Genomic DNA, 23900 nt, shown 5'->3' with positions numbered 1-23900 from the left:
AGCAGCTCGAACATTTTCTCTCAGGCTATCAAGGAGTCCGTGGATCTATATGGCTAGAACAGTGATACATAAAGATAAAAAAATTACATTTTATGTAAAGAATACTACTTCGAATTTGATACAAAACCGTAAGTTAAAAAATTAAAACTAATGGGAAATATCCATCTGTAAATACTTACTTTGATCATAAACTTTTGGTCTATATTCTCCTCCAAAGCATTCATACTCTAGGGTCTCATCATTTAGGTCAAATTCTTCTATGACTGTGTCATTAAACTTATACCACTTTCCTTTTCCACAGCCCCTGGAGCCCACAGAGGAACAAACGTTATAAAATTAAAACCTGACATTCCCCTCCCCAGCCTTTATCTCTATGTATTGCCTACACATAGAGCAGATGATTACCATTTGAAAATACTCAAGAAAAAAACTTAAATTTGTAAAACAACTTTTCCAAACTGAAGAGGTAAACAGTTATACTACATTTTAAAAAATCCAACATGAAATATGACCAAGCAGCAATGCAAAAGCTTCTTTGCACTATGCTCATAAACATGGATGATAAGAATAGGGCGGGGGGGGGGCACAGGAGGGACAGAGGAGGGCAAGGGGAATGGAGGAGACATACAGGAGGGCAGGGAGAGTGGAGGAGGGACAGAGGAGGGCGGGGGGGGGGAGTGGAGGAGGGACAGAGGAGGGCGGGGGGAGTGGAGGAGAGACAGAGGAGGGCGGGGGGCGGGGAGCGGAGGAGAGATACAGGAGGGCAGGGGGAGTGGAGGAGAGACATAGGAGGGCAGGGGGAATGGAGGAGAGATACAGGAGGGCAGGGGGAATGGAGGAGAGATACAGGAGGGCAGGGGGAATGGAGGAGACATACAGGAGGGCAGGGAGAGTGGAGGAGGGACAGAGGAGGGCGGGGGGGGGAATGGAGGAGAGATACAGGAGGGCAGGGGGAATGGAGGAGAGACATAGAAGGGAAGGGGGAGTGGAGGAGGGACAGAGGAGGGCAGGGGGAGTGGAGGAGAGACAAAGGAGGGTGGGGGAGTGGAGGAGGGACAGAGGAGGGCAGGGGGAGTGGAGGAGGGACAGAGGAGGGCAGGGGGCGTGGAGGAGGGATAGAGGAGGGCAGGGGGAATGGAGGAGAGATACAGGAGGGCAGGGGTAATGGAGGAGGGACAGAGGAGGGCAGGGGGAGTGGAGGAGAGACAAAGGAGGGTGGGGGAGTGGAGGAGGGACAGAGGAGGGACAGAGGAGGGCAGGGGGAGCGGAGGCAGGACTACTGGAAGGCAGGGGGAGGGAGTGGCGTGAGAACGTCTTACCGCCTGTCCTTAATGAAGGAATAGTAGTGACCCGCGTGCGCCTGTCCACTGTGGACAATGACACCGACAAGTTCATAGTTTTCAGTGAGGGCAACTTTTTTCCGTGGGGATCCTCCACCTCCCTGGTCCATACTTCGCCCGTTTTCACCAACTTCCGAAGATGAATCTTGGCGAGCCATTCCTGAAACTGTGTAAGGCTCCATGTTTAGCATCCAGGGAAACTATTTAAAAGCAAAAAGACCACATTAGTGTTGATGAGTAACACAGACAGTGATACCCCATTAAGTAAGTAAGATTCAAATAAGAGGGATGCTTTCCTAATTCTAGCTAGGCCCGCCTCCTCACTATCGCCAGGATGACTTCTAGATAGGAGGGCTGTTCACCGATCTGCCTGTCTACTGGCAGCAGCTGCTTAAGACAAAGGGCTGTGTACGCCTCTGAATGCAGACCACAGCCTTTCACGGCAGAGACGGAAGTTAGACATGTAAAAAGTAAACAGTAGAAAAGAAAGTGAGGTCATGGTTGTAAGATATTTCGGGGGGAAAAAAAACAAGTTACCCTTATCTGTTCATCGTATTTAATGGAGCGTCCACTCTCCCAGTCAAATCCAAATCTCATTAGGTGAATTACCAAAACGCTAGGTAAAGACTTAATGCAGGTCCTTTTCACGGTTATTCTCTAAAGAAAAACAAAACCCAATTATCTCCGTGGCGGAAATAAAACAGCAAAATCATACAAAGGTCAGAGATTTCCATGGGCCTCTCCTGCCCATGTAAAAACAGGTAACAACACAATTTAATGGGACAAGAATAGGAACTCAACATTGCCCTTACATAAAACACAGACGAATAACAAATTAATCTTGTTTTCTAAAAAAGGCAAATGTAATACCTTTTCTTTACACTTTTCACAGTAATATGCATTACTTCCCTCTAGAACTTCTCCTCTAACAAACTGGTCCAAAGAAATTTCCAAGCTCTGACAAGAAGTAACTCCAAGATTGAGAGCCATGAAAGCTTCCTCACGCTCATATCTGATTAGGAAATCACAGGAAAAACATAATCAAACAGTGGAATTTAAAGGTCTTGAAACTACCACAATACCAGAGAACTACATTCATAATCAGTGAAATTAACCCATGCCATCCCTCAGCCTTTTAAAAGTACACTGCCAAATAAAAATACCAGTTTTTGGTAATTAGAAATTCCTTAAAATTATGAATTTCAGCAAAGAAATTTTAGAAATGGAAACCAGATAAACTTATTCAATAAACATTTATAGGTCCACTGAGAGAGAGATATGCAAATCTCTCAACAATGCAAAATTTATGACATACTAGAAGCATCATTTAAAAAGGATGATGATCACGTGCGGTACTACTGTGGCCAACTGGCAATTTCCATGTTTTCACCTTAATCCTGAAGCTTTTTTCTACTGCAAAAATATTTCTTCCAAGTTTGATATCTGTATCAGGATAACCTGGAGAATACATACTTTTCTGTTTGAGGATTTATGACTTCTTATGGAAATCCATGTATTTAAGGATGAAACTTACACTGCTCTTAAAGCTCTGCCTTAAATACAGGAGTGGGAAAGCTTCTGCTTGCATATGATTTATGTAATACTAAGCATGGTGATGCTCATGAATCTGAATATTCTAGAACTTGGCTAAACTCAAATATATCAATAAATTGTTACAGTAGCTTAAGGAATAAAAATACTATAAAAAAAAGAATACCTAAGATTTTTATATCCTGTCACTTTAGTCAAGTAACATATGGATGAAAATTAACAAACAAAGTATTACCAATTAAGAGAAAAAAAACAAAAATGAAGATGATCAGTTTTGATGTCCGTGGTATCTTCACTAACCTGTGAGGACAGTCTTTACAGATCTTCTGATCAGAGTAGATGCCCTGGAAAGTATTCTTAAAAATCTGGTCTCTCCCCATTTTCTGTTGGAATAAAGGGTCGGAATTTTAGTTGATGCCCCTAGAATTTACAGGTCCTTATATAGAATTTTATTTAGACCTAAGCTAAAGCGCAGATTTCTTTTTTTTTTTTTTAAAGGTTTTTTTATTTATTTGAGAGAGAGAGAGAATGAGAGAAAGCACGAGAGGGAAGAGGGTCAGAGGGAGAAGCAGACTCCCTGCTGAGCAGGGAGCCCGATGTGGGACTTGATCTCGGGACTCCAGGATCATGACCTGAGCCGAAGGCAGTCGCTTCACCAACTGAGCCACCCAGGCGCCCCTAAAGCGCAGATTTCAACTTAACAGCTAAACTACAGGGAGTCATGGTGGTAGTTTAAGCTGGGATCAAATGGGACGACTAGAACCCACTGGTCCCACTGTTAGAACAGCCTGAGCTGTCGGCAAAGGAAGAGGAGAGGGGCCAGCTGCAGCTGGTGACAAGAACAGCACTCTCAGTGACGACTCTGAATCCTTCCCCTGTGCCCGCAATGACCACCATGTTAGGAGCAACTCTCCACAATCTTTTCTTTTTTCTTGTGGATAAAATGCTACACATTCCTAAGCGATCTGAAAAAGGAAATGACTAACTTGGGGGTCCTGAAGAGATGAGGGGCAGATACTTCAGTGAAGGGAGGTGCCCTGTAACTAGGAGGCAGTGCCATTTAGGAAGACTGTCACACGTCATGCTAGGTGGGGGCAGGAAGCTTTGGGCTCACACATCCCCACAGCTTTGTGATCTGGCCCTGTGGCAGAGGCAGACTGCCAAGCACAGGCCGTCGGGTCCCTGGAGAGGGCAGCACGCCTGAGGCCAGACTACCTCGGTGCGCCCACAGTGGTTACTCTGGAGTACAGGTTAAGAGCTCCATACTTCAACAAGTGTTGAATGAATAAAGAAAAGGAGAAGCCTAGTGTCTGTGTCTGTTTTGATGTTCAAATGCCACCAGAAGAAATGAATTATAGGTGTGGTATTAAAGATGACCAGATTCTCAGAGGCTGCTGGGAAGGTGGCGCAGTAGGAGGTCCCTGGGCTCACCTCTTGCCGCGTGGCCGCCTAGAAGCACCCACGTCGGCATAAATAACCCAAAAAGCAGCCCGAAAACTGGCAGAACAGACTCTCCACAGCCCGGCATAGACAAGAGGCCACAGCGAAGCAGATCCACCCCTCTGATCGCTCTTGGCAAGATCCCTTCAAAGCGGTGCCACAAGCCTGGCAGTGTGTGCGCAGCCCAGACAAGGTCAGCACCGCTCCGGAGTGAGTCCTGCCTGCCCCAGGGAGAGGGGACAATAACCACACCCCCGTCTGACTGTGACCCCAGCAGTGGGCTGAGGGCAGGCAGCTGGTCTGACTGCAGGCCCCACTCACCAACAAAAGCTTCTCCGGGGACAACACAGGACAGTGCCTGCAGTTTGGTGCTACTGCATCTCTGGCAAACACCTGGTCTGACTCGACTCAAGCCCGAGGCAGCCCCGGAGCAGCCCACTAACACCACTGGCATCAGACTCTGCCCACAACAGGCAGGGAGCCACTGCAGACAACAGGACTGAAGGCAAACACATCCTAGCCACGATGGTAGGAACCCCCTGGAGCAACACGCATAGGAGACACCCCTGAAGCACCAGGTTCTGGGGAACAGACATTGCACTGCAGGACCTCTTCTTCATAGAGCCACTACTTTCAAGTGTAGGAGATGTAGCTGACTTTCCTAACACAGAAAAACAGACAATGCAAGAGAAAGAATGAGGAGACAGAGGAATGTGTCCCAAATCAAGGAACAGGACAAAATCAGAGCAGGAGACCTAAGTGAAACGGAGATAAGTAATATGTCTGATAGTGAATTTAAAGTAACGCTCATAAAGATTCTCCCTGGAATTGAGGAAGGACTGCAGGACTTCCTTGAGACCCTCCACCAAGAGCTAGGAGACGTAAAAAAGAACCAGTTAGAGCTATTGGATTTACTAAATGGAAATAAAAATAGACCATCTGGAATAAATAGCAAGCAAGAGGAAGCATAAGAAAGGACCAGCCACCTGGAGGACAGAGTCATGGAAAGCAATCAAGCCGAGCAGATGAGAGGGGGGAAAAATACGCAAAATGAAAATAGACCCAGGGAACTGAGCAACGCTGTCAGGCCTAACAGTCGCATGATAGGGATCCCAGAAGGAGAAGAGCGAGGAAAGGGGGCAGAAGATTTGTCTGAAGAAATAACAGCTGAAAACTTCCTGAATCTGGAGAAGGAAAGAGAAATCCAGATCCAGGGGCACAGACAGCCCCCAACAAAACCAACCCAAAGAGGTCTGCACCAAGACCAAAGTAAATAAGATGGCCAAAAGTAGTGAGAAAGAGAGAATTTTAAAAGCACCAAGAGAAAGGAAAGCAGGTACATACAAAGGAAACCCCATAAGGCTATCAGTGGGTTTTTCAGCAGAAACTCTGCAGGCCAGAAGAAAGTGGCATGATAGATTCCAACTGCTAAAAGGAAAAAACCTACAGCCAAGAATACTCTATCCAGCAAGGCTTTCATTTAGAATAGAGGGAGAGATCAAGTTTCCCAGAAAAACAAAAATTAAAAGCAAAACCAGCCACGTCCCTGTCACACACGATGCCATTGGCCTGTGGCTCCCAAATTCATGGTCCAGCCGCCCTCCTGCCCGAGTCAGCGTGCACGGCCTGCCACCTGCTAAATGCCAAGTCAACACGCCTTCACCTCAGATTGCCAAGGGCTCAAATTGACACTGTTCCCCTCAAATTTCAGCCCCTGTGCCCAAGTTTGTGCACAAAAGTGGGAATAATTATAACAGCAGAATGAAGCAACCCAAACATCTATTTCTGTGGAATACAGAATGGATAAAAGGAGTGTGCTAGGCTGAGAACATCTCCAAAAACCACATGAACAATACATACAGCATGATTCTGGTTAGTTAAAAAAAAAACCAAAAACCTGGGAGGAATAAAACAAGATGAAACCAGAGAGGGAGACAAACCATAAGAGACTTCTTAAGCATAGGAAAGAAACAGGCTTGCTGGAGGGGAGGTGGGGGGGGGATGGGGTGACTGGGTGGTGGGCATGAAGGAGGGCATGTGATGGAATGAGCACGGGTGTTGTATGCAACTGATGAATCACTGAACTCTAAAACTAATAATACACTATACTGTTAATCAATTGACCTTAAAATTAAAAAAAAGGAAACCCAAAAGATGACCAGATTCTGATTGGTCGGTTTCATAGTAATCCCAATCCTACCACACTGCTCTCGTATTACAGAGTTTGAGGGAGTCAGAGGGAAAGTGACTTTTTTCCTACCTTGAGATATTCGTCCATCTGATCAATAAGACTAGTGAAGAATTCATATGCATCCTGCTGTTCTCTCACATAAAGTTCTTTGTTCCACATCTTGAAAATCTATGCAACAAGAATTAAATATATTGTTAAAGGAAAAGTTAGCAATTTCTAAATACAGTAAGAACACAAATGTGAAAGAGCACTTAAATGCTTCTAAAACCAAGTTCTATTAGGACAGCAGACATTTTTTACTGAAGTGAGATGAGCCTGTGTTCAGCTATCTAGGCTTGTTCCCGGCCCCCCTGTGGTTGTGTAATCATCACAGGTCTGTGAGACTATACAGGGTGGGGTCTGAGGCCACGGAACAGTTTCTGTCCTAGAACTATCCAAACTATGGGGGAAAATACAAGATAGCCCTTCTATGAAAAAGAGTAATGTTCTTTATTTAGAGCATTAGTGGAATTGGAATAATTTGAACACATATTCCGAAGAGCCAAAATAAGAATGAGAAATACTCAAAATCATTAAGATCAGCAGATCCCTAGAAATTAATACATGACTATTCTCAATATTCTGATCATTTGAAATCAAACATCCATCTTAAGAAGAATGGTATAGCCCATTCTTCTGTAGGTTCTTCGCAATGGGATTAGTCCAGAGTCAATAAAGACAGAAACAATTACCACTACATCCAAGCATTTAACATCTTGAAATCTAAAGAGTTACTGGGTGAAATACCTTCCAGAAGTTCTCAGGTACATAATACTGCAGCTTGCTTTCCATCAGATGCCCAAAGAGAGACTGCACCTGGTAGAACACACTGTCATCTGGATTGTCCGTGTCATCATCCACTGAAAGTAACGACTAAACAGAAACAATATGTCGTGAGCTGAAAAGAGTTCACTGCTGCACAGGGGACGCGGACATACGTGTACTGCCTACATTGCTTTTACAATGCTATGTACGTGAGGATGTGGCTACAGCTCTGAGTAGATGTTTAGCTTCAGTTCTTCCTAGCTGGTGGAATCACGAACAAGTCATTTCTTTGAGGCTCTGATTATAAAAACTGGAGCCAGCCACAGCAGTATCTCTATGACAGATAAATGTGGCATGATACACACACAATATTCTCAAAACCACTGACTGCTATATCACAAGCTTCTAGTTAATAGGCTGACCCTTGAACATGGGTTTGAACCACACAGGTCCACTTACACATGGATTTTTTTGGATACAGAACAGTACTGTAAACGTATTTTCTTTTTTCTAGCTTACTTTATCATAAGAGTAGAGTATATAATACATATAACACACAAAATAAGAGTTAATTGTCCAGTCAAAGGTAGGCTGTCAGTAGTTAAGTTTTGGGGGAGTCAAAAGTTACATGCAAATTTTTGATCGCCCTGGGGGAGCTGGGGGTAAGCGCTCCTAACTCCTGTGCTGTTCAAGGGTAAACTGAACTATTATAAAGCACCGATGAAAGACCTGAAATTTTTCTAAAATACTAAAAACATTAGTAATTTTATGGAATAGAATTTGAGAGTAGCTTCGTTCAAAAATCCCACTTAGTCAAGTCTCTCTGTCAAAGAGGCAGTATATTCCTTCAGATTTATAAAAACATGACCATGAATATGCTGTCTCACATATTTCAGAAGCTACTAAAAAATCCCTAGTTATGTCTAGTTTTAGTAAAACCTAAATGCAATATATGAATCTGGGACAATTTTCAGGCCGGGTACACATTCTCTCTCATACCAAACAGGAAAGAAGGAAATCACCTCAGGGAGCCCAGGTTGCATATACAGCTGCTGGAAGACTGCATTCATGTAACATGTAGCGCCGCCATTCCTCAGCCCCACAAACCCTGAACTGGACCTGCTATCCACAGGTGGAAGGTACTAGAAAAGAGAGGAGAGAAACAGTGGAGAGAGAATTAGTGTATCTGCCACCAGCACATTTCCACCATGGCTGTCTGAGATGTCTGAGAAGAAAAAGAGAGAAACTCACAGATTTATCCATCCAGTGGGTTAGGAGTCAGGCTAACAAAATCTACGTTCTTGAAGTCCCTCTGCAGATGCTAATACAAACAAAAAATACTACTATCTCAATGTTCCTTTTCCATTCATAAAGTACCTAACATATTGTGTTTGTTTATCCACTGGTAGTGATGCATTCCGTCACTTGATTATCATTCAACAAATATTTACGAAGAAGCTACTATGTGCCAGGCACTGTGCCAGGGATACAAGAGATATATGTGGTCCCTCATCCTAAGGAGCTCACCATCTAGTCGAGTACACAGACATCAATCAAGTAAATATATCTACTTACAAACTGAAGTAGTACTCTGCAAGAAAGGAATAGAGTTCTATGAAGTATTTACTATGAAGAATCCTGACCAGTCCGGATGGTCAAGAAGGTCCATATTCCTTCCCTTCCTTTTTAAGAAAGTAACATTCCTCTATCGAATAACTTCTAATAAGCATACAATTAAATAAATAATTACTCTGCCTTGCACTGAAAGATTTTTTTAAAGATATTTTTTAAGACATTTATTTAGTAAATAGTAAATAAATAAATCTTAAAAAAAGATATTATTTATTTATTTGAGAGAGAGAGAATGAAGAGACAGAGAGCATGAGAGGGGGGAGGGTCAGGGGGAGAAGCAGACTCCCCGCTGAGCAGGGAGCCCAATGCGGGACTCGATCCTGGGACTCCAGGATCATGACCTGAGGCGAAGGCAGTCGCTTAACCAACTGAGACACCCAGGCACCCCATTTAAAGATGTTTTGTACTAACACAGATCCTGTTACAATGCTTTTCTGGTTAGAAGTAATCTAGAAAAGGCATCTTGGATAAAGTTTAACATGACACTTCTCCAAGTGGAAAAGGATATTGAAAGGACACACTCTGAAATTTCAGCAGAATCTTGGTTCTAAGGCCATGCCCAGAATCACCTAATCTGCATATATCAAGTACCTGCATCCACTGAAATGCTATTTCAGCAGAATCTTGGTTCTAAAGCCATGCCCAGAATCAACTAATCTGCATCTATCAAGTACCTGCATCCACTGAAAAACCAACTGACGAAAGCTTATAGATCTTTTGCACCTCAAAGAATTGCTAAATATGACATACTTTCCACTAACATTTGACATACATGTAGAGCACGGTGATTTCTAAGATCTAATCAACACTGTAATTTATTTGTAGCCCAAAGCACAGATTTTTAAAAAGTTACAAAATAAGAAAAACTAGTTCATAGTAGTGCTAAAAAATAAGTATTTATATGAGGCAAATTGTTTTTTCGTTATGCTGATACAATCCCTGACTTATGAAAAAAGTAAAATTTCCACTTAAATCTATTAAATACGGTGCCTGAGTGGCTCAGTTGGTTAAGCATCTGCCTTCGGCTCAGGTCATGATCCTGGAGTCTCAGGATGCAGTCCTGCATTGGGCTCCCTGCTCAGCGGGGAGTCTGTTCTCCCTCTGGCCCTCCCCCCACTCATGCTCTCTCTCTCTCTCAAATAAATAAAATTTAAAAAAATACATATATTAAATAAATAATGTAAAACTAAAGCATATGTTATAAACTAAACATTTTGATACCAAAACAGTTTCCAATTTACACACTCATATTTCATTTTGCAAGTGCTATTTTCTCTATCTGGCACCCCCTTCCTTTCCTGCCTAACCCGTATGCTATATAGTACTCAGCTCAGGTGTCCAAAGGGATGAGCCTGACTCTGCGATGCTCGTGGAGAATGTGATGGCAGCTCTAAAAGCGTCCTCCCACTCCTGGCCTGGTACTCCAGTGCACCTGCAACGTGCTTCCCTCCTGCAGAGCTCAGTGAATACTACATGGTTGCATGGCTCCAGAGCCTTGTTCCATATCCTCATTGCTGGAATGACCTTCCCATCTTGCTTTAGTTGGCTTGTGAGACATTAGAGTTCTTATTTATTTATTTATTTATTTGAGAGAGACAAGCATGAGCGGGAGAGGGAGGGGGAGAGACGGGGGGTGGGGAGAGAAACAGACTCCTCGCTGAGTAGGGAGCCTGAAGGTGGGGCTCGATCTCATGACCTTAGAATCAAAACCTGAGCCAAAATTAAGAGTCAAAATCAAGAGTCGAGCGCTTAATTAACCGACTGAGCCACCCAGGTGCTCCGAGCTCTATTTTCAATTCCATCTTTTCTAAGATGCCTTCTAAGATACCATCTGGTGGTGAAGTGCCCCTCTGTTGGTTGAGCATTCAGGACATGACCTGTATCTTATACGTTATCACATTATATTGAAATTGTCTGCCTATGGGTCTGTCTCCTCCGTTATACACTGCCTTTCTTGAGGGCTGGAATCCTATATTCATCTGTGAGTTCCAAAGCCTATTAGTGCCTAGTAAACTCAATAAATCTTAGCTGAATGTAACTGAATGTAGACCGTTCTGTGACAGAGCCAGCGTCTGAATCAGTATCTCCAGTGCCCGGTGCTGTGCCACCCACAGCTATTCAACACATGGGCTGAAATGCTACTTCTTACTGAGAGTGGTTATCAACTGACTTGAACATGTCTCCTCTTTAATTAATAAAAAGGGTATCACTGAGTAATATACTATTACAATGGTAATAAAGTAACTTTGTAGTTTATAGGTGATTACAGTATGTGAACACAATAAGCAAACAAATAATACTGACTTTCTTTGTGATTAGGATAATGCAAACAAAGGTTTTAAAACTGTATATTTATCTGATCATTCGAAAAAAACTACGTACGTAAAGGTCTAGAAAACTTACGTCAAACTCCTTGGTAAGAGCAGGGTCGGGTTGATGATGCATAGAAAGCAGTTCTTTCGTGATAATTTGCAGATTTGAAGGTGAGCTATCAGCCAACATCACTAGGACTTCATAGGCTGCCAATCGGCTATTCACTGTACTACACCTAAAAAAAAAAAGATGCAAGTCAATTCCAACAGTGAATAATCTACTTAAATTGCTCATTAAACTAAATCAACATTTGAAATGAAAATATAGGAGGAGCTGCAGTTCCTCAAACAAGGTTAATCAGGTCTGATGGCAGAGCTCTAGGAATCCTGGGGGAAGTGTTTACTTAAAGGAAGAGGCCATGAATACACGAAGGATGATTACGGTTGAGAGCTAAATATCTTCTTGGCCTGATAAAGTAGCAAAATCTCTTACGCAGGACTGTAGTGTATTTTTATCTAAGATTTGGATCAGCAAAAATGGAGGACAAAGAGTCTGAAAATTTTACCAAAGACAACCTGAGAATAACTAGCTCTCGAAGTAGGTAGCAAGAAAGATTTTTGTAGGTCTCACCCTGAAATTCAAATATCTAAATGGCAGAAAAAGAAAGCTATACCAATCAGAATAAATGCCCATAAGTGTTTTATATGTGCCTGGAGATAAAAAACTCTTCACGGACAGGAATCAGCTTCATTTTGCTAAGAAAACGGAGACAGAAATATGTGGTATGCTAAAGTAATTAGTTTAAAATGACGATAAAAGGTAACTAGCAAGCATTCTGCAGGAAACTAAAGGCTTCTGATATTGCTCACCTTTAGCAGAAATCATTTTGGGGATGGACAGTAATTTCTCACTGCCACCTGTACCAGCCTTGCATTAGCGAGAAGATCACAGGTTGGGAAGGATACACAGAAAAGAGGACATCCAACTCTGAGAGAAACACGTATGGAGTGCAGTGTGGGGGATGCGCTCGTGGGGTGGGAATGGGGCTGTGGGGCTGGCTCTTAGAGCAGCACTGCGCCACGCCCTGAGGACAATGGCCAGGAGATGGCACTGACCTTTGCTCTTATTTGGACTTCTGGATTGCAAAGGACAGGTAAAGAAGGAATAGGAGGTACCATACACACAGGCTAAACATGAAGAAGTTCTTTCGTTAGTGTTAATAAGAATAAGCATTACTTGTGAAAACACTTCTGTGTATTGTAAATCTCTTTCTGGCTTTAGGGTTTAGGTAGGAAAGGGCTGGGAGCCACTGTGATAAATGAACATCACTCAAAAACAAAATGCCACCTTTTCTAATTAAGGCACTGTGTATGATTTAAAAAACCCAACTCCTTGCTGATGGAGGTATTACTTTAAATAAATAAAAGGAAAAGGATTCATGAATAAAAATTTCAATAAAACTACTGAAGAACCACTGAACTCTACCTCTCAAACTAATAATACTCTGTATGTTAATTAATTGAATTTAAATTAAAAAGAATAAAAAACCAAAGAAACATTAAAAAAAAAAAAGAAACTACTGATGATTTATTTTCTCCATTCACTGAAAACTGAAATACTCCTGTATTTCTACTGCTTTAATAAAAGATTCCCATTGAGCTAGCATCAGATCTTCCAGAACAAGACGGGAGCAGGGGTGAGGATGGGAGTCACAGCCTGAGAGACACCCCAAGAGTTCTAATGAAGGTTTATTACCTGAAACAGATCTTGCTAATAAGAAAGCTCTACACAGAGAAATACTCACACATGATAAGATATAGCTTAAGATTCCATAAAATATTGCTTATTATGCCTTGCCCATTCCAATAACCACTAAAATTATATGGAAATGTTTTTCACTGGTTAAATACCAAATCCCCAGTTCCTTCGGGATTATTCCAATTAACTCTGGTTTTCCTAAGAACAAAGTAAGGTGGATTCAGAGCAAGTAAAGGTGGCAGCATGAAGCAGCCGCTTCCTACCTCCAGGAGCACCCAAGTAGGGTCAACATTACAAAAAGATCTTTCAAGTTTCTACCCATAAAAATGAATACGATATTTGATTCCAAAATTACCACCATAATAAGTAACCAGCAGTTTTAATTATCAGGACACAGGTGATATACAGCAAATCACACAGTTCATGCACTGAAGCACCTACCCTTTCCTCCTAGAAGAAACCCTCGAGATTCTGAGCCTATTTACTTTTACCTTGGATGTAATCCTTACAACCTCAGTTTCTCTTGGAATTTGCTACCAAGTTAACCACATAATTTATTACTTATTCTTCCAATTTGATGATAAGAATGATTCCAACATACTTGCGCGGCACTTACTATGTGCCAGGCAGGCTTTATCCTAAGCCCCTTTACATGCATTTCTTTATATAGTGGATAATATAACTACATACACTCACGAGATGGACGACAAACTCCAAGTTAAGAAAATCTTTCTGGACTAAAGTTTCGAATTAGAATTTTTACCAAAACTGAACACAACGTGCATTTTCCATACTTTGGATGAAAGTCCTGTTGACTGATGGCGGCACTGCCAGCTGGAGAATGACTATTTAAAATAATTCTAGAAGCTCGGAAAAGGAAGTCATCTAACAATGGTTTAATGAGTGATGAACCTGGAATAGAGCATAATATTCAGGTTGAGGAGGAACACATTTTAATTCAAAGATCCTGTTTTTGTACGTTCATACCAGAGCAGAAGCACCCAAGGCCACCCGATGGCAGGGCATTCAATTTAATTTGACGCTTATTTTGTGAGCGCTTATGTAACACACGGCAAAGCTCTGTGGGGCAGAGGGGTGGGGATGGGTGGGAGGGTCAGGGGACAGGGAACAAAGAGAGACAAGCAAGGGTACCTTCCTCTATGAGCTGACAGCAGAGTGAAAGAAGCCATGCTTTCACTTTAGGAACACAAATGCCAAGAACATCACAAGGCAGAACAGTCTGAGTGAACAATTACTTCTTACTCTGGGCGTGGTGGTCGGTGGGGGGGGGGGGCACAGAAGGGTTTCTGAAACTTCTAAAATCTTGCCTTCTTTGGGTAAAATGATGTGCCCCTTTCACCCTGGTTTAGAATCACTCTTTTCTATGTATCCCCAGTAGCCAAGAAGATTTTTATAGAGCTTAGTTTGTGTGATAAAGGTGGTAATTAATGTTTTGATTTGTTTTCTGAATATAATTTATAATACTGAATATGCCCTTACAAATTCTGTGTGTACCCCAGGACACTCATATGTACCCCACTATGCAGGGGATGGTGGTTGGGGGCTGCCTCCCAGATGAGAATTACCCTTAAAAGAAGTGAGACATACAATAGATAATATTTCATATAGTACAAAATAGCAAAAGGAGAAAACGCTACTTGGAATTTTTACTTGATGTTATGAAGTTACATGATCCATTTTGAATGCTATAAAACAGTCTACATGGTTTAATGATGCAGGTAAAACAAACCTTAAGTTTGTCAGCCACTAAAATTCCTGATAATCTCATATTACCTGAAGGGTCAATTTTCTATGGAACACTGAGCAACTATCCTATTTTCCTAGTTACACACAATACTGTGGCAATAACTAAGAAGTGAGGTATTCTATCATGTGATAAGATGAAGCAATAATTACCAAGCATTTCCTTTTCTGCCCCGCAGAGTGAAAGAAGGGTCTTAATGAGCCGTAAGTGTCCTGCCAATAAGATGTTGTCTGCTTCACTGGTCTCACATTCAGCGGTGCGATTAGGTTCAAAGTTATCCAGCCAAGTAATCTCATCTTCGAGCATAGTTGCTGGGCTAATTCTTAACTGCTCCATTTCTGAAGCTAAGAAGGAAAAAAGAAATCCATTTCGAAGAAAGAAGGATTTCCTTCCATGGAGTCCAAATCCTGAATTACAGTAGGCAAAGTCCAGTCCCAACTTTCCGTTTCGCCGATCTGAGAAAAGTGGTCATTAACAAAAAGTGGGCCCGAGCTGCTGCCCCAAGGACTGTGACAGCGCATGCACACTCACTTCTTCCCCACTCACTCTCTGTCCTAAACCAAACATATAGTGAGGGCCCCTCTGTGCAGGTCAGGGAGGGGACAATCTTGTTCTGAAGAAGCTCCTGGTCGGGGGGTGAGGGGGTGGTGGTGGGGGGGGTGGTATCAGCAGGTGTCCCTGGAGGAGGCAAGGACGAAGGTACGAGGAGAGCCAAGGCTCCCGCAGTGTCACCTAGGCCAAGGGAGTCCTGCAAACGAGAAGGAGGTTCACAGCACAGTGTTTCCAGACAGTGTGCCAAACCCCGGAGAACCACTCTGCTCTGCTGTAGTAAGTTCTCTCGCTTTCCTCTAAACAAGGAGTAAAGCAAGATTCCGTCCGGGAAGATGGCACTGGGGAGGAGAGGAAGAGTGACTGTGCTCTCCTTCCATGGCACTACAGCCATGAGCACTAAGGTCCCACAGGACGAGGTGAACAGGGACACTTCAGGGTCAGTCGGAGTGGGACCAGCACCGGACACGAGTCCACTTACTCACTGTGGGTCATCGGCTAACACCTACACTGCAGGGTGCGGGGTGTGAAGCCTAGCATAGGTACTGGCACAGACAGAATACTCTCCAAATGGCAAACACCGCTTGTCTCAAGACATTCCCACCCTGCGGCTCAACATCCGAACAAGGGACCCTGGATCCCTCGTTAACAGTGACATAGGGAAGGCCTACATGAAAAGCTCGTTCATGACTTCTGAAGTTGTATGTGTACAGCCAACTCACGGTTCCAGTCCTCGAGAAGCAAAGCAGAGTGCCCTCTCCCAAGTCCAAGCCAGAGAACAAACCTTGCGGGCTACTGCCCAGCTTTCACCAGAAGCCTGGCTGAAAAATGTGCACGCAAAAAGATCTGTTTCTTTTGAGAAATCAGTTTTCTTCTAAGGTACTGGAAACAGCCAGTATATGCTGTTTCCTGTTTACCTGTCTGCCAGCAACCTCCCGACCAAATTCTGACTGTGTGGAGCTTTACAGCCCACATACAGGCAAGGTATTTCCGTTTAACCTCCTGGCCTTGACATTCTTTTCCAATTAATATTTCCAATGAATACTTTGTCCATCCTGATTTTTATTTACTTCATGGATATTTCCTGGAAGCTGAAGCGAATCTTTTTACGTAGAGAGTGGGGAATAAACTAACAAGCTCTTGATGTGAACAACTAAAATTTACACAGAGTATCCCAACATACCTTTGCATTATATATAAGTACAGATGATCACAATCTAAATGCTCTAACACTAAAATTTCTAACAATATTTCAATCACCTAACACTAAATAATTAACTGACTTCTATTATTATCAACATAACACAACAGTGATTCCCTCTTTCCTTCAATGACTGACCTTTAAAATGGTCAGAATTCACTATACTAGAAAGATTCTTCCTAATAGTTCTGTATCAGTGTATTAAAATGTGCCTTTGACAATTTTTAAAATCAACAAATCTTCTCAACACATTAATGGCTGGGTATATGCTAGGAGAAGAGAGAACTGGTATATGGGTTTATGTGCAATTTTCAAGAAAATAAAATTCCATTTCAAACAGTAATTATAATCTCATTTATATCAAAGATACATTAAATCAGATTTAGAAATGTCCATTTGGCTTTCTTTTCTACTTTTCCCTCTCCCCTCCCCCCACACGAATCAAAGTTAGACATTTACTTACTTGTCAGATCATCTAATAATTGGCATCTTAGATCAAAATACTCCATACACTGAGATAATAGTCTAAAAAACAGATAAGATTTCAAGTATTAAAAAAGGCTGATTTTAAAATAAAAAGCATTTTCCTTGTAAGAACAGGTTTATAAAATAGTTGACCAATGGAATTTTCCTAAGCATAAAAGAACTACATTACATTATTTCATTAATTCAACTTCAGTATCTTAGCAACAAGCACACTAATGATTCTGCTAATACAGATACACTATTATAGAAGTAATAGTGTAAAGAGAGGAAACTTACTAAATCTCCCATTTTGTAATGATGTACGGGCTGACTGTATACATCATGCACCAGATTACACTCATTCAAATATCAACTGATATTTACTAAGCACCTACTGTATGCTTGGAACTATTCTAGATGAACAACTGACAAAGACCAAAAGAGAGAGACAACAAATTAAAAAAATACATATGTTAACTGATGATACTAAGAAGAAAAATAAAGTGGAGTAAGAGAAGAGAAAGGCAAATTCTTTTATCTAGGATGATCAGTGAAGCTTTTCTGCAATTATAGTAGTGAAGAGCACAAGCTTTAAAGTCAAGTGACCTTGGTTTTATTCCTGGTTCCACCACTTACAACTGGGTGTCCAGGGCCAATTTCTTTGGTTTCTGATTTCTAAAATGCTTGTTAAAAAGTGTTAGAAATAAACACACATGCACACACATGCACATCCATAAAAGGCTCAAGAATACACTAATGAGAAGAATAGATAATGAACCAAGAATTATGATTATTAAGGAGATAATTAAACTGTCAAACTCATTTGTCCTTTGTGAGGATTAAATGATAAATATATGCAACGAATTTAGCATGCTATCTGGCAAAGAGTCAGACCACAGTAATGCTAGTATTGTCATTACTAGTACGGAACATATGTGCCAATTCTGGGCATTCAAGTAGCTGTGAAACACAATTTTCAAATTACAAAAACACCTTAACTAAAGATTTAATTTTATGTGAAGTTAAATGTTCTACATCCAAGAGATTCTCTGAGAATGTTAAAAACTCATCCAATGCTTTCTTTCCTGAGTTTCGAGAAATTTAATATCAAATCAAACCCTTAACATTTAGTTATATTAAATAATTTGAGTCTTACAAAAAGTATTAAGTGCAATATCTTACTTCTTAAAAAATGCTCACTCAGAAGTACAATTATCTCTGTGTAGATGACGTGATCCTGTACATGGAAAACCCCGGAGTCCACACAAAATAATTTAGAACTAATCAGCAAATACAGCAAAGTTGCAAGATACAAAACTGAGACACGAAAATCAGTTTTGCTCCCATACACTTATAAACAATATGAAAAAGTAAGAAAACAATTCCATTTACAATAGCATCAGTAAGAGTAGTCCTTGAGCATCCACTTAATGAAGGAAGCAGAAGACTCAAGACTCGTACAGTGAGAAGGACAAACAACGCTGAAAGAATCCTAAAACAGAACACCACAACTAGAGCAACAAAGCCATGTGGTGGTAGTGTGAAGACACACAGATCGATGGAACAGAAATGAAGAGCCAATCAATCAATCAATCAGCAAGCAAGCAAAGGATTTTTCATCAGAGCTGTCAAAACCATTCAAAGGTGGAAAAGGTGCTGGGACAACTGGATTACCCACACGGAAAAGAATGATGCTGGACCCTTACTTTCGTGACTCACACACAAAACTTAATTCGAATGGATCAAACACATAAATCTAAGAGTGAAAACTATAAAAACCTTAGAAGAAAATATAGGGAGAACACTTCATGACATTGGATTTGGCAATGATTTCTTAAGATACGATGCCAAGAGCACAGGCAGTTAAAGAAAGAACAAAAAAGGAAGTATTTCTCCATCTTAATTAGAAAGAAAACTGAAACCCTGACATACACTACCACATGGATGAACCTGGACAGAGCAGAATGGGGGGATGGGGAAGGAATGGGGAGTTACTGTTTAGTGGGTACAGGGTTTCAGTCTGAGATGAAAAAATTCTGGGACTGGGTAGTGGGGTGAGTTGCCCAACAACGTATATTGTGTATGTACTTAATGTTACTGGTCTCTAGACCTAAAAATGAGGAAAATGATAGATTTTATGTACATTTTGCTGTAGTAAAAAAGAAATTCTAGCAAATATAAAAATTAAAAAACCACCTAATTTTTGAACTGTCTCTTCATGTCCTTTGCCCATTTTTCAATTTGGTTGTTGGGTCATTTGTTAGTGATTTCTAACAGCTTCTTATAGATATTATCAAAATGAGTTTCTTGTCTGTCTTATGCTACAAATCTATTCGGCCAGTTTGTGAATTGACTTTTGACTTTATGGTATTTTTTTTTCCACATAGAATATTTTAATTTTTATGGAGTTGAATTTATCAGTCTTTTATTTCACAACTTAATGGGTCCAGAGTTTCAGTTTAGGATGATGAGAAAGTCCTGGAGATGGATGGTGGACATGGTTGCACAATAATGAGAATATACTTAATGCCCCTGAACTTATGCTTAAATGCTTATATATGCTTAAACAGACCAAGTTTGGATACAAACTTAGGGGGTCTGGATACTTATCCAAACATAGGGGGCTGGAGTAGCTCTAATATTTCTTCCCTTCCAGAGCTCTAATTTGTAAAGCATATACACAAGGAGAGTAGATACTCATTTCACACATCTTGGTGGTACCTTACAAGCCCTTTGGCAAGGGTTCCCTGGTAAAGCTAAGTTGGAGAAAGTGGAGGTCGGTGTGGGATCTCCTCCCTCCCATCCTGGACCTACCCGGGACAGCCTTGCATGCAGGCTAGCCCACAGGGATACGGTAGGGTGGGCAGAATGAACTTACCCAAGCCACTCCATCAGTGTGGCCCGCAGCTTCCCTCCATGCCCAGACACGTGTAAAACCAAGGGAGAAAACTAGAAGGACACCCCAGCTACATCTAGATGTGGAGTCAGAAAGTATGCTGATCTGAGAGCGTGATAAATGCAAGGACATGAACAGTATGATCTTCAAAAAGTGATGGGGCTCCCATTAATTTCAGCCTCTCACTACCCAGGTGAGCTCCTCTTTCTCTTGGGGGTGGAGGACCAGGTCAGGTGGAGGTGGGAGTTCGAAGTGATTCAAGGGTAAGGAAGCCTGGTAGTGTTTCCTCTACCCCTCCTGTCCTGAATGGGGATAAGAACTGAAAAACCCTCTTTTAGGACACAGATGTTACAGGAAGAAAGGAGAAATTCTTCGGTCACCTCAGTAATGCACCATGGACTTCAGGGGAGCAGCACGCAAATCATTATTCTCTTTTGGTATAATGTGACCTTTAATCTTGATTCCGTACCTCTGATTGACTCCTCTCATAATACTAGTTGGGGACCAGAGAGGTAGCTGAGCCGTGAGAATCACACCTAGGAGAAACTGGTTTGGCTTCTGTACATCTGGGTGAGCTGAAGTATCTGTCTGACTAAGAGTGTACAGCTGATCACAGGCAGCACGGCGAATCTGAAATTACATCATTAGTGGTGAAGGACATATATCAACCAACACTTAGAGACTGCTTACAAAGTGATTTTCCTCCGAAGTCTACACTCTGAGGGATGCTATAAGGGTGTGAACGTTTTAATCACTAATGGTAACATTTATACTGAATAAACTAGGGCTGATTAAAAACAAGCGTGGTCGGAGAACTGATCCTCCAAATTATTCTATTCTCCTACTCAAAAGTTTTATTATTTAATATAAATGAAAGTAAGAAAAAACTCTTCAAGTGTTTCAAAGTTACTTTTCAAGGTCATGTAAGAAAAATCAGAATTATAAAATCTAGTGGGAGTTCATGGCTTGAAGTTGGTCTTTCCTGACTTTGACCAACATGTTGACACTGAACGTCAGCTGCAGGCGCTCAACACCAGCTGTAACCTTCTGTTTGTTGTAAACAAACACAAAGTAGTCTTAGCACTAATCTCTGAGCTTTCGGTGGAATACGGAATAGAAAGGAGGGCAGGGCGTCCAAATGGTCACTTTGCTTTCAGAGCCCTTTGTAGGACTCCCAAGAGGACTGGACGCTATGCCTTCTGTCACAGGTCTGCAGAGGGCCGTGGACAGGAGAGGACCAAGGGGATGTTTTACATAATGTAAAAAATCCTTACCTCAGCACTTGGTGATCCCAGCAGAATATCAATGATAAAATCAGCAACACAGGGCAAGTTATAGAAAGATGCTAATGATAAGAATAAGGAGAATTGGGGGTGGGAGGGGGGGACCAAGTTAGGAAATGCATTTTCAAAATTTCAAAAATTCTGAATACTTTCTTAAGCTTAACTATAGCAGAAACTCATCTCTTTTTCTACCTGAAATTGAATTCAGTACTTTCTACAACTGCCTCCACATCTCTGAGTTTCCCCCACGAGAACCTAAGGTGCCCAGGCGCAGGACCATGTCTTGGTCACCCCCGTGCCTCCACATTTTAGCACAGTGCCTTGTCCACACCAGTTATAGAACAGTATGTCTTGCCTTGATAAACTATCAATCCTCTACAATGAAAGTACAAATGATAAAAAAGCTTGAAGGGAAGTTGTAATCTTCTCATCTTGACTTGAAAATATCTCTAAAACTAAACAATTATAGGAAAATTGAACTATGAGTATGGCATTTGTTCAAAAGCATTTCGTAATGACTTGTACTTATGCATGTCTTCAAAAGCATTCTTGCTCAAAACAAATAATCTTGGACGCTACAGTACCGTTCTACAAATCTCCAACTTTTTCTAGATTTACCTTATCTTATATGATGAATTTGGGTATTATACGAAACACGTAACAGTCATCAATCTTATGTAACAGGTGGTCTGAATCAGTGATAACGGAAGAACAGGGCTTCGATGCATTGGTACAATTTTTAGAAGTGGAACTGTTAAGACTTCATTCCTGAATAAATATTTACTGAGGGCCTACTACACACTGGGCGGTGTCTGGGTATGAGAGAGTCAGTGGGGAACAGAATGGACAAAAGTCTATCTTTACAGAGCTTACAATCTAGGTGGGGAGGGATGATGACAATAAATATGATAAGTAAATAAACTACAGGCTATGCTGGAAGATAGTAAGTGATAGAGAAGAAACGAGGTTAAGGGGTTTAGGTAGTGCTGGAAAGACGTGAGGGTTGTGGTCAGAGAATGTCTAAGAGATGAGATTAAGCACACCTGTAGGAAATGAGGCAGAGAGGGCCACGTGGGAAAGATGGGGAAGAACATACCAGGAAGAGGGAACAGCCAGTGCGAGGGCAGGAATGTGCCTGGAGTGTTGGGGAACAGCCAGAGAGGCCAACGCACAGAGAGGGAGGGGGAGAGCAGGAGAAGGTGAAGACACAGAGGCGTCAAAGGGGTGGACTCTGTGTGGCCTTAGTAAAGATCTGGCTTTTACTCAGTGGGAACTGAGAAGCTGCTGCTGGGTTTTAAACAGAGGAGTGCTACAACCTCACTTACATTTCAGAAGGTCCACTCTGGTTACTGTATGGAGAATAAACTGCAAGGATGGAAGCAGGGAGATCTGTCAGGGCGCTACTGCTATAATCGGAGCGAGGGATGATGCTGGAGCAGAGAGGGGTAACAGTGGTGGTACTAGAGGGCAGAATCTGACATGGTTGGAAGGAGAATGTGCTGACAGAAGGGGGTGTGAAAAAGGAATCAAGGAGGACTCAAGAATTTTGGCCAGAGCGATTGAAAGAATGAAACCGCTATTACTTAAGCTGGGAAAACTCCTGCGTGATGCGGACCAGCTAAGGAGTTTGGCTGTGGACCTGGGAAGACTACTTGAGAGCCGAGTGGAGGGGTCAGGGCAGAGGTTTAGGCTGTAGTTTCACATTCAGACACTAGGGGGAATCTGGGGCTGTGACGGTGGATGAGATCACAGGGAGAAGGGGTGTAGACTGAGAAGAGACAGTGACCAGGGGCCGGGCTCCGGGGGGGATTCTAATGTTAGAGTGTGATCAATAACAGCCCCAGTTTGCCAAAGCCCACAAATGAGGATCAAAGGGCAGGTGTGAAGTTTCGTAACTTTGAATGCTAGAGTCATCACCAGCTTAGGGATGGATACAGAATTCTAGTTCTGGAGTTTATGACCTATAAATTTGGGTTGTCTTCATTCCCCAACTAGACAGTAAGCTCCTAGAGGACATCCTGCCCGTTTAATACCTAACTGTGGAACCCTGTATACAGAAGGTGCTCAATAAATACTTGTTCAGAATTTAGCCACTCTCAGCACTATTCTTACGTAGCCCACCTGCCTGCTTTCCCCCCTTCTCCATTTCTATTAGCACAACCTTTTCTACTAGGGAATGTACATAATTCCCAACAGAAACCTGGCGTTTCCCTAAAAGAGATGAAGGGCAAACAAGCCTCCCGCCTACCCAGTTGCTGGCTCCGCAGCTGCAGGCACGTAACAAGCAGAGACAGGGCCTCCCCAGCAATCAGCGAGTCTTTGGTGGACACAGACTGTTGTCGCACGCAGATGCCCGCATGCAGGGCTGCCGGATCCCCTTCACTCCCAGAGCTGCAATTGCTTCCTGGGAACAGGCAAGCAGAAGGTTACTGCGGACCCCACAGGACCCTCACGGTATCATAACATCCTTTTAATGTGCTCCAGAATCCTCAAGTGAAATTAAACAGTGCAAGGAGACACTCTGGTCTAAGAAACGAGAGACAATCACTTTATTTGACCCCTACTGCTTTAAAACATATTTGGAGGCACTCAAAATGTACTCAGGAGGCGAAACTCAGTTGAGGTGACAGGAGTGAGACAGTGCAGTTGCTGGGCCTGAGAGAGTCTTCCTGGGATATTAGAAATACCCCTCCTCCTGACCTAGATGGTCGT

General features: G+C 42.2%; 1 protein-coding gene across 3 annotated transcripts in view; it reads right to left on the bottom strand.

Moving 5' to 3' along the window:
- USP24 (ubiquitin specific peptidase 24) overlaps positions 1-23900 on the bottom strand; it is a 137030-nt gene that overhangs the window by 31279 nt on the left and 81851 nt on the right. For all 3 annotated transcript variants that reach the window (XM_088022401.1, XM_028106893.2, XM_028106894.2), the window contains 15 exons: positions 23437-23592; positions 21180-21250; positions 20375-20535; positions 17008-17069; positions 14947-15138; positions 13824-13941; positions 11362-11506; positions 8349-8468; positions 7309-7434; positions 6592-6690; positions 3192-3274; positions 2211-2352; positions 1878-1997; positions 1320-1540; positions 180-304 (listed from right to left, as the gene is read on the bottom strand). In XM_088022401.1, coding sequence (XP_087878527.1) covers positions 180-304; positions 1320-1540; positions 1878-1997; positions 2211-2352; positions 3192-3274; positions 6592-6690; positions 7309-7434; positions 8349-8468; positions 11362-11506; positions 13824-13941; positions 14947-15138; positions 17008-17069; positions 20375-20535; positions 21180-21250; positions 23437-23592 — 1941 coding nt within the window. The remainder of the gene's footprint in view (positions 1-179; positions 305-1319; positions 1541-1877; positions 1998-2210; positions 2353-3191; positions 3275-6591; positions 6691-7308; positions 7435-8348; positions 8469-11361; positions 11507-13823; positions 13942-14946; positions 15139-17007; positions 17070-20374; positions 20536-21179; positions 21251-23436; positions 23593-23900) is intronic.

The sequence above is a fragment of the Eumetopias jubatus genome, unplaced genomic scaffold (genome assembly GCF_037043125.1).
Source record: "Eumetopias jubatus isolate StellerSeaLion01/CBP00866 unplaced genomic scaffold, mEumJub1_p1.0 scaffold_4, whole genome shotgun sequence".
Lineage (NCBI taxonomy): Eukaryota > Metazoa > Chordata > Mammalia > Carnivora > Otariidae > Eumetopias > Eumetopias jubatus.
Note: the sequence above shows the minus strand (reverse complement) of the source record. Positions and strands in the feature narration are given on the sequence as shown.